The sequence below is a fragment of the Triticum aestivum genome, chromosome 2B (genome assembly GCF_018294505.1).
Source record: "Triticum aestivum cultivar Chinese Spring chromosome 2B, IWGSC CS RefSeq v2.1, whole genome shotgun sequence".
Taxonomy (NCBI): domain Eukaryota; kingdom Viridiplantae; phylum Streptophyta; class Magnoliopsida; order Poales; family Poaceae; genus Triticum; species Triticum aestivum.
The window spans coordinates 213,543,820-213,555,042 of NC_057798.1; the positions used below are offsets into that span (position 1 = coordinate 213,543,820).

At 46.4% G+C, this 11,223-nt stretch overlaps 1 protein-coding gene across 2 annotated transcripts; it reads right to left on the reverse strand.

Annotated features, from left to right (window-relative positions):
- Nucleotides 1-9,721: 9,721 nt before the first annotated feature.
- Nucleotides 9,722-10,781, reverse strand: LOC123044413 (uncharacterized). 2 transcript variants are annotated; one of them, XM_044467143.1, is made up of 2 exons: nt 10,058-10,781; nt 9,722-10,024 (listed from the first exon to the last, which is right to left on the reverse strand). In XM_044467143.1, exon 1 carries the CDS (start codon nt 10,691-10,693, stop codon nt 10,097-10,099), a length of 597 nt encoding a protein of 198 aa, XP_044323078.1. In that variant the 5' UTR covers nt 10,694-10,781; the 3' UTR covers nt 9,722-10,024; nt 10,058-10,096. The 2 variants fall into 2 exon arrangements, with proteins under 2 accessions (XP_044323078.1, XP_044323077.1); XM_044467142.1 differs by having other exon boundaries at nt 9,722-10,020; nt 10,054-10,781.
- Nucleotides 10,782-11,223: the final 442 nt, after the last annotated feature.

Genomic DNA, 11,223 nt, shown 5'->3' on the forward strand with positions numbered 1-11,223 from the left:
TATGGCTACCGGTTAGCAATAAAGTAAAGTAATTACATGGCGTTGTTCAATGACACGTAGGTCATACAATAAATAAAGACAACTCCTATGGCTCCTCCCGGTTGTCATACTCATCGACATGCAAGTCGTGATTCCTATTACAAGAACATGATCAATCTCATACATCACATATCATTCATCACATTCTTCTTGGCCATATCACATCACATAGCATACCTTGCAAAAACAAGTTAGACATCCTCTAATTGTTGTTTGCATGTTTTACGTGGCTGCTATGGGTTTCTAGCAAGAACGTTTCTTACCTACGCAAAACCACAACGGTGATATGCCAATTGCTATTTACCCTTCATAAGGACCCTTTTCATCGAATCCGTTCCGACTAAAGTGGGAGAGACTGGCACCCGCTAGCCACCTTATGCACCAAGTGCATGTCAGTCAGTGGAACCTGTCTCACGTAAGTGTACGTGTAAGGTCGGTCCAGGCCGCTTCATCCCACAATACCGTCGAAACAAGATTGGACTAGTAACGGTAAGCATATTGAACAAAATCAACGCCCACAACTACATTGTGTTCTACTCGTGCAAAGAATCTACGCAATAGACCTAGCTCATGATGCCACTGTTGGGGAACGTAGCAGAAATTCAAAAAGTTTCCTACGAGTCATCAAGATCTATCTATGGAGAGACTAGCAACGAGGGGAAGGAGAGTGCATCTACATACCCTTGTATATCGCTAAGCGGAAGCGTTCAAGAGAACGGGGTTGAAGGAGTCGTACTCGTCGTGATCCAAATCACCGGAGATCCTAGTGCCGAATGGACGGCACCTCCGCGTTCAACACACATACAACCCAGTGATGTCTCCCATGCCTTGATCCAGCAAGGAGAGAGGGAGAGGTTGAGGAAGACTCCATCCAGCAGCAGCACAACGGCGTGGTGGTGGTGGAGGAGCGTGGCAATCCTGCAGGGCTTCGCCAAGCACCGCGGGAGAGGAGGAGGAAGAGAGGTAGGGCTGCGCCAGGGAGAGGTCAAAACTCATGTGTTGGGCAGCCCCTAGACCTCAACTATATATAGGGGAAGGGGAGGGGGCTGCGCCCCCTCTAGGGTTCCCTCCCCAAGGGTGGCGGCAGCCCCCAGATCCCATCTGGGTGGCGGCCAGATGGGAAGAGAGGGGAGGCGCACCTGGGGTGGGCCTTAGGGCCCATCTGCCCTAGGGTTTGCCCCCTCCCACTCTTCCCTGCGCCTTGGGCCTTGGTGAGGGGCGCACCAGCCCACCTGGGGCTGGTCCCCTCCCACACTTGGCCCATGATGCCCTCCGGGGATGGTGGCCCCACTTGGTGGACCCCCGGGACCCTCCCGGTGGTCCCGGTACGTTACCGATAAAACCCAAAACTTTTCCGGTGACCAAAGCAGGACCTCTCATATATAAATCTTTACCTCCGGACCATTACGGAACTCCTCGTGACGTCCGGGATCTCATCCGGGACTCCGAACAACATTCGGTAACCACATACAAACTTCCTTTATAACCCTAGCGTCATCGAACCTTAAGTGTGTAGACCCTACGGGTTCGGGAACCATGCAGACATGACAGAGACGTTTTCCGGTCAATAACCAACAGTGGGTCTGGATACCCATGTTGGCTCCCACATGTTCCACGATGATCTCATCGGATGAACCACGATGTCAAGGACTCAATCAATCCCGTATGCAATTCCCTTTGTCTAACGGTATTGTACTTGCCCGAGATTCGATTGTCGGTATACCGGATACCTTGTTCAATCTCGTTACCGGCAAGTCTCTTTACTCGTTTCGTAAACAACATCATCCCGCCGATCAACTCTTTGATCACATTGTGCACATTATGATGATGTCCTACCGAGTGGGCACAGAGATACCTCTCCGTCACACGGAGTGACAAATCCCAGTCTCGATTCGTGCCAACCCAACAGACACTTTCGGAGATACCTGTAGTGCACCTTTATAGCCACTCAGTTACGCTGTGACGTTTGGTACACCCAAAGCATTCCTAGGGTATCCGTGAGTTGCACAAATCTCATGGTCTAAGGAAAAGATACTTGACATTAGAAAAGCTTTAGCATACGAACTACACGATCTCTGTGCTAGGCTTAGGATTGGGTCTTGTCCATCACATCATTCTCCTAATGATGTGATCCCGTTATCAACGACATCCAATGTCCATGGTTAGGAAACCATAACCATCTATTGATCAACGAGCTAGTCAACTAGAGGCTTACTAGGGACATGGTGTTGTCTATGTATCCACACATGTATCTGAGTTTCCTATCAATACAATTATAACATGGATAATGAAGGATTATCATGAATAAGGAAATATAATAATAACTAATTTATTATTGCCTCTAAGGCATATTTCCAAACACAATCATCCAGTCTTCATCGACCCAACGCTATCAAGAAAGGTGGTCCAACTTGAGGGAGTCAAGATCGTCATCATCTAGATCAAGTGGACTTCGTGCAAGGCAAAGGTTTCACCTTGATAGGTTTTATATTTTACCGGTCTCATGGTGATAGTTTGGAGACCGGGTTATAGGATCGATAGCCGTACTATCAAGGGGGGCTCTCAAGTGAGTAGCATGATCATATCGTTTGTCGAGAGCTCAAACCATTGCATCCTTGCATCATCTTTCTTGATTCTTATTTGTATTTCTTTTGAGGTTTTAGAGCTTGTGTTTATCTTCGTGACAAGCTCTAGTACATCGAAAACGGATTTCATATACTTCTTCTATCGCGTTTTCGGTGTTGGAGGTTTTACCGGTCTTTTTCAAGGAAGGCTTCTCACCATTTTCTCATGGGACTTTTCTAATTGGCTTCTTACTGATATTTATTTCAAGATTGTGTTAGCCCATGTCATTAGCTTTCCAACAAACTTGGTTTCATTGAATTCGGAGTCCGTTTGCAGAAGTTGTGGCAGTTTTGATGTTCTGAAAAGGCTGCAGCAGTACTACCGCGGTCAGGAGCAGATGTAATTTTTTGCTACCGCTCCAGAGCGGTACTACCGCGGCTACTACAGCGGTAGTACCGCTCCGGACCAAAAACTCGTCACAAGTCCAGTGGTGGTAGGCACGGATGTATTTTTTTTAGTACCGCTCGCAGGCAGTAGTACCGCTACCCCTAGCGGTAGTACCGTGAGGTCGAGCAGTAGTACCGCTCTGTGCGGGCTGTGAGCATAACGGTTGGATTTTTTTCCCACCTATAAAAGGGGGTCTTCTTCCCCAATGGACCTTATCCTTTATGCTCGTGTTCTTCCCCCATTGTTGACCTTCTTCGAGCTTGTTATCTCTCAATCCCTCAATGGATTCTTGCTAGTTTTTTTTTGGGGGGGGGGGAGAGGAGATCTAGATCCACATTCCCACCAATCACTTTCTCCTCTATGTGAGGGGAATCCCTTGGATCTAGATCTTGGAGTTCTTGGTGTTCTCCTTCTTGTTCTTCCTCTCATGTTCCTCCCTAGCATTATTTGCTTTGGTGGGATTTGAGAGAGAAGGACTTGGGCACTCTGTGTGCCCTTGCCATCGCATTTGGTGCATCGGTTTGAGTTCTCCACGGTGATTCGTGCAAGTTACAAGTTGAGAAGCTTATTACTATTGGGTTCTTGGTACCCTTGAGCTTGTTCCTCTTGGGTGCTTGGGCGTCCTAGACGGTTGGTGGTGTTCGGAGCTCAATCATTGTGGTGTAAAGCTCCGGGCAAGAATCGGGGTCTCCAATTAGGCTGTGGAGATTGCTCCGAGCAATTTGACGGGTACCGATGACCGCCCCCAAGGGTTTCCAAAGTGTACGGGTTCGGTGACCGCCCCCAAAGGTTGCCATTTATACGGGTTCGGTGACCGCCCTCAAGGGTCCCTTAGTGGAATCACGTCATCTTGCATTGTGCGAGGACGTGAGGAGATTACGGTGGCCCTAGTGGCTTCTTGGGGAGCATTGTGCCTCCACACCGCTCCAAATGGAGATTAGCATCCTCAAGGGTGTGAACTTCGGGATACATCGTCGTCTCTGCGTGCCTCGGTTATCTCTTACCCGAGCCCTTTACTTATGCACTTTACTTTATGATAGCCATATTGTTTCTTGTCATATATCTTTCTATCACCTTGTAGTTTATCTTACTTAGCATAAGTTGTTGGTGCATATTGGTGAGCCTAGTTGTTGTAGGTTTTGTGCTTGACAAATTAACTGCTAGGTTTATTCCGTATTTGTTCAAGCCTAAACCGTAATTATTTTAAAAGCCCCTATTCACCCCCCCCCCCTCTAGGCAAAATCCATGATCTTTCACCTACGCAAAATCCACAACGGTGATATGCCAATTGCTATTTACCCTTCATAAGGACCATCTTCATCGAATCCGATCCAAATAAAGTGGGAGAGATAGACACCCACTAGCCACCTTATGCAACAAGTGCATGTCAGTCAGTGGAACCTGTCTCACGTAAGCGTACATGTAAGGTCGGTCCGGGCCGCTTCATCCCACAATGCCGCTGAATCAAGATAAGACTAGTAACGGTAAGCAAATTGACCAAATCATCGCCCACAACTACTTGTGTTAGTCTTTATGGTAGCAAGATTTGACAAATTCCTAGACTAGTTTTTCAGACTTTTCCTTAGCCTCTTGAATTTGGCAGTGATAATCTTTGCAGAGCCAGTTTCTTGAACTTGTTGTTCCCAAAATCTTTTGGACTACCTCCTTGAAATCATGGTGTTCTAACCAAAAAAAATTTCAAAACTTGAAAAGTTTTGATTTTTGGATGGCAATGCCCAATTTGAACCACACAAGGGGTATGATCATAAATGGTTCTCGACGGAGGGAAAGCCATGGTATATGTTCAGATGTAAAGATCCAATCAAGCTTTTCCAAGAGGGGGGGCCTCTTGCATATTGCATCAACTCAAAATTCCTGCCTTTAAGTACCAAACCTAGCTCATTAATAGCAGCATTGAAGTGAAACATGCATTATGATCACCACCACTTAGGTTTTTGTCATGTGGATACCTTATGTAATTGAAAACCCACATGATTAACCGGTTTTTATCATATGGCATTTGAATGTTTTGAAATCAGCCAATGAATATTGCTCTATGAGCTTCTGGACAAGGCCCATAAATGTTTGTTAGGATCCACTCTTGCCTAGACTTAATAGAGGTGAAACTGATGCATAAGGAAAAATTATTTTGAAAGAGGTCTTGGAACCCGTTATCATTCCAAATGGCAATTAGTCCTCTAGATGCCCCCACTGAAGGCGCAAACTCAAAATTGTTAAAACCTCTTGGACAAAAATTTCTGAGATAACTACCATCAAAATTCTCCCTGTTTGTTTCTTGCAAATAGACGATTCATGAACTAGACTCATCAATTTTATTAAATAGCACTCTCCACTTATCTACTGAATTTACGCCTCAAATGTTCCAATTAAGAATTTTCCAGGTCTCATTCATTGCAACATATGTAAGGATAAAATTGCAACTCAGATTAGACAAAATAGATAATGCTCAAACTGGCTGGCAGTGACAAAATAAGTAACTACGACTTCCAGCAGGTAATAGCAAACCACACTCTACCACTTAAAGCACACTAATAGTCTAGTACAAATTTTTATTACAGGCAAGAATCTAAAGAGCTTCCATACATCCAACACCTGCAGCCCTAAGCAGCAAGGGTCTCCTTGTCCTTAACTGCTCCCTTCCCTCCTTTCTTCATTTTCTTCTTGGAGAGGATATCTTCAGTGGTATCCTTTGGGGTTAACCTTGCAAAAGGAAGAATTCATATTTTTAACTACTTTGGAAGGAAGGCGAAAGGGACATCTATAAGATGGCCAAGATTCGAGAGAGGAAGACGAGGGATATTGGCCAAGTGAAATGCATCAAGGACGAAGCAGGCCAACTCTTGGTGAAGGACGAGGAGATTAAGCATAGATGGCGGGAGTACTTCGACAAGCTATTCAATGGGGAGAATGAGAGTTCTACCATTGAGCTGGACGACTCCTTTGATGAGACCAGCATGCGTTTTGTGCGGCGAATCCAGGAGTCTGAGGTCAAGGAGGCTCTAAAAAGGATGAAAGGAGGCAAGGCGATGGGCCCGGATTGTATCCCCATTGAGTGTGGAAAGGTCTCGGGGACATAGCGATAGTATGGCTAACCAAGCTTTTCAACCTTATTTTTTGATCAAACAAGATGCCAGAAGAATGGAGACGGAGTGTATTAGTACCAATCTTCAAGAACAAGGGGGATGTTCAGAGTTGTACTAATTACCATGGAATTAAGCTGATGAGCCATACAATGAAGTTATGGGAAAGAGTCATTGAGCACCGCTTAAGAAGAATGACAAGCGTGACCAAAAATTAGTTTGGTTTCATGCCTGGGAGGTCGACCATGGAAGCCATTTTCTTGGTACGACAACTTATGGAGAGATATAGGAGCAAAAGAAGGACTTGCATATGATGTTCATTTACTTGGAGAAGGCCTATGATAAGATACCGCGGAATGTCATGTGGTGGGCCTTGGAAAAACACAAAGTCCCAGGAAAGTACATTACCCTCATCAAGGACATGTACGATAATGTTATGACAAGTGTTCGAACAAGTGATGTCGACACTGATGACTTCCGGATTAAGATAGGACTACATCACGGGACAGCTTTGAGCCCTTATCTTTTTGCATTGGTGATGGATGAGGTCACAAGGGATATACAAGGAGATATCCCATGGTGTATGCTCTTTGCGGATGATGTGGTGCTAGTTGACGATAGTCAGACGGGGGTAAATAGGAAGTTAGAGTTATGGAGACAAACCTTGAATCGAAAGGGTTTAGGCTTAGTAGAACTAAAACTGAGTACATGATGTGCGGTTTCAGTACTACTAGGTGTGAGGATGAGGAGGTTAGCCTTGATGGCCAGGTGGTACCTCAGAAGGACATATTTTGGTATTTGGGATCAATGCTGTAGGAGGATGGGGGTATTGATGAAGATGTGAACCATCAAATCAAAGCCGGATGGGTGAAGTGGCGCCAAGCTTCTGGCATTCTCTGTGATAAGAGAGTGCCATAAAAACTAAAAGGCAAGTTCTACAGGACGACGGTTCGACCCGCAATGTTGTATGGCGCTGAGTGTTGGTCGACTAAAAGGCGACATGTTCAACAGTTAGGTGTGACGGAGATGCGTATGTTGAGATGGATGTGTGGCCACACAAGGAAGGATCGAGTCCGGAATGATGATATACGAGATAGAGTTGGGGCAGCACCAATTGAAGAGAAGCTTGTCCAACATTGTCTGAGATGGTTTGGGCATATTCAGCGCACGCCTCCAGAAGCTCCAGTGCATAGCGGACGGCTAAAGTGTGCGGAGAATGTCAAGAGAGGGCGGGGTAGACCGAATTTGACATGGGAGGAGTCCGTTAAGAGAGACCTGAAGGATTGGAGTATCACCAAAGAGCTAGCTATGGACAGGGGTGCGTGGAAACTTGCTATCCATGTGCCAGAGCCATGAGTTGGTTGCGAGATCTTATGGGTTTCACCTCTAGCCTACCCCAACTTATTTGGGACTAAAGGCTTTGTTGTTATTGTTGTTGTTGTTTGGAAGGCAGGGGAGATGGATTAGCATGGCAGGACAGGCAATTTCTATTGGTGCAAGTTTTCTGCTTGAAACCATTGTATAAATGCTGAAGTCTGAAGCTCCTCCTTACCTCCGATTCCACAAGAGGAGGTCTGCTCTTCCTTTTGTTCTGAACATGGGCAAAACTGGTAGAGGAGGCTTGCACTGGCACCAACTCCATAGTGGAGTGACTTGAAACTTGTGGAGTTGAAAAGGGAACCTGCTTCCCCTGAGGCATAGGGTCATGGTCCTGTAAATTGCATATAGGTGCTTGAGCAGAAGGGCACTTATTAGGAATAGCAAAGCTCAGAATTTTTTTACGTGCAACTCCTTGACATATAATGATCTACATTTGAGAGGACAAGAACTGAGTGACCCATTCAAATTTATAAGTGTGAGCAGATTAGCAGATATAAAATTTGCCTAATCAACAGGTACCTGAATGACCTTATCAGAAGAAGCTGGATCAGCTAGAATTGTGCCCGAAGTTGTTCATCAACAGAGTCCAAACCTAGAGTAGCGGAGGAGGAAAAGCTATCAGCTTCACATTCAAGAGCAGGCATTCTGAACTCGAATGTATTTAATTTTGTGGGGAAACCAGGTGGCGTCTCACTGTGGGAAGATGAGGCTGAGAAGTTGTTGGCCCTTGGAGGTGGGAGAGTCCAACCTTTGGTCTTGAAGTGAAGAAAAAGACAAAGCAGTGGGCATCTGAGCAAGAGGCACAACTGATTCTTTGTCAGCATCAGCAGGGGCCATTAAATCTTTCTCAATATCCAACAGAGGCCATTAAATCTTTCGCAATATCCAACAGTTGGGGGGGGGGGGGGGGGGGGGGGGGGGCTGTATAATATAGGAGCAACATTTTCTCTTCCAACAAGCTGTTCATTAGGTTTCTATCAGAGTCTCCAGCATAGACTAAAGAGAGACTAAAGCTGGCTGAAAACATTTCAGGCCCTGGCTCCAGAGGAAGATTTTGTACTTGAATATCCTGATGTATGGTGTTTTGAGCAGCAGGTACTGTAGGGATCACCTGCTGAGCCAGGGGCAGATTGAGATCATCCATGAGAGGCAAATCAACATTGCCAATAGAACCTGCAGTACTGGCAGAATTGTGAGAGAGCCCAAGTGAGAGAGTCAAACCACTGTGATCATTAGCTTCAGGAGTAGATGTTACTCCTCCGTCCGTGAATAAGTGTATTTCTACCTTTGTCCCAAGTCAAAGCTTTAAAATTTTGACCAACTATATAGAAAAGACTAGTACCCATACATGGCATCAAATTAGTATATTATGGGAAGTACATTTCAAAACGGATCCACTGATAATAATTTAGTGCTATAAAACCCTGCTACTTTTTTCTATAAAATTGGTCAAAGTTTTAGAACTTTGATTTAGCAACAAAAGCTAGATGGACACTTATTCGTGGACGGAAGAACATTACAAAGCAATAGCTAGGTACAGAGTCTCATTCTTGTTTTTGTTTGTTGGGCGCACCTGCACAACAATCACCAGGACACCAAACTATCAAAGAACTTATGCACAGGTTGCAATGCCTGCTGTGTATTATATGGAATGTTCTCTTTCATTCCAGCTAACTGAACATATGCTATTTTAATTCACTCATGATTGTTACTGATGCATATATTTGTTTTGGTACACTATGAAGTTTATCGGCTCAGTGACGTAGTTTGATAGCTCAAGAGATGACCCCTTAGGAATAAGTCATACGAAGATAATTAGATTCACTCAAAGCGCCATACGATTTTCAAAATTTATTTGGTTGGGAACGAGCAGGGCGATGTTTGTATGTCTTGGACTTCAGTGTAACATGTTGAACTAAAAATATATCTATAGTAAGTTCTATAGATAAAGATAAATGTTAAGAATATTACTATTCCTAAGCTCTTAAACATGTTTGACCTCTTTAGATCTGTTCTTGTTATATTCATATATTGCAAGAGCAAAAGCTCCATGCCTCCAGCTAACAGAAAAAAGAGTAAACTAATCTCTTAGGGCATGAGTTGAAATTGTTGCATGGATTCTAAATGATTTTTATCAAGTCTTGACCGTTGACCCTCGTGAATTGCTGGCCAATATGTGCATAGCTCCCTTTAACTGAATGTGAACCTTATATTTTCTGGTTGTACAGATTGTTGTTTATAACCATAACAATGTAATGCAACGAGTGGTATGGATGACATTTTCCTGAGCTGGCCAAAATTGTGAATGACAACTACCTCTATGCTAAGCTTGCCAAATTTGTGTTAAAGAACACCAAGAACACAAGCATAAACACACTGATACACGTACACAGACGCATCTTACTGCATAATCTAACTCAGCTGCAATCTTACTGCATCTCACCAGTGATCACACAGACTGACAGACGCATAATCTAAGCATAAGAAAATGCCCCCTTTTCAAAAAAAAAAGCATAAGAAAATGCAAACGAAGCATTAAGTGGAGTTACTGGATCCGGCTACAGCTAGCGGGTGAAGGCGTAGAAGACGATGCCAATGTAGATCAGCATGGCGGAAGGCACGAGCGTGACGAGCGGGATGACGGCGCCCCATGCCGCGGAGCCGCCGGCGCCGCAGCCGAGCCGCCCGAGCTTCACCTGCACCACGTTGACGAGGGCCATCGTCAGGAACCCGCATCCGCACACGGATCCCACCGCGGACGCCAAGATCCCGACCCGGAGGGCTGCCCGGTTGATCTTCACCGTCCAGCTGACGGCGGCTCCAGCGGCCGCGGAGGAGGCACGGCGGTAGTGGGGAAAGGTGCGGACGATCTGCTTGAGGCAGAGCGCGACGAGGCTGGAGAACAGGAAACAGGCAAAGGCGAGGACGTGAAAGGAGACGAGGTCAGACTCGATGCGGTCCCCGGCGGCGCAGGCGCCCAGGTGGTCGGCGCCGTCGGCGAGGCCGGGCCCGTCGGAGGAGGGGCGCCACGCCAAGCCGAGGAACGCGGCGAGGGTGAAGAGAGAGTTCACGTTCACGATGCCGTCCAGAGCCGTGACCTGGATGCTCGTTCCCGCACCGCTGCGGCTGCCGCTGCCGGTGGCAGCATCGCCATGCTCCATGGCTTGGTTCCTTGGTTCGGAGGTGGAGTAGGATGGACGCGGTGGATGGGTTTGGGGATCGGGCAGGGGCTGTCGGCTGGTCGGTGTGACCGACTGACCGTGCGAGCATATGCTTACCTAGGCCAAAATTACCGTTTCGCACAGACCTGGCCGGCTAGCACGGCCCACCAGGCATTCCTGATATACGGGCCATGCTGCCCGGCACTCGTACTGCGCTTCCTGGCCCAGGCACGGCACAACAAGGAAACGGGCCGGCCCACCGACATGTTTAGCCAACCAAGCCCGCTTGATTTTGGGATGTTTTGGGCCTATTTGGGCTGTTTGGGGCGGGGGTGGAGTGCGAAGTTTGTGTGCTCGGGCACCATGGGAGCAACTAATTAACGAATGCTACTTCGGGAGCCTCGCAACGATCAGCGTCACTTGGCGCGCTCTCAGCTATTCGCCACGTGTCGCGTTCTGGACGCTCCATCCAAATTTTTATTTTATTTTTCCCGCACGCGTTTTCGGCTTTTTAAACGTTTTCTTTTTAT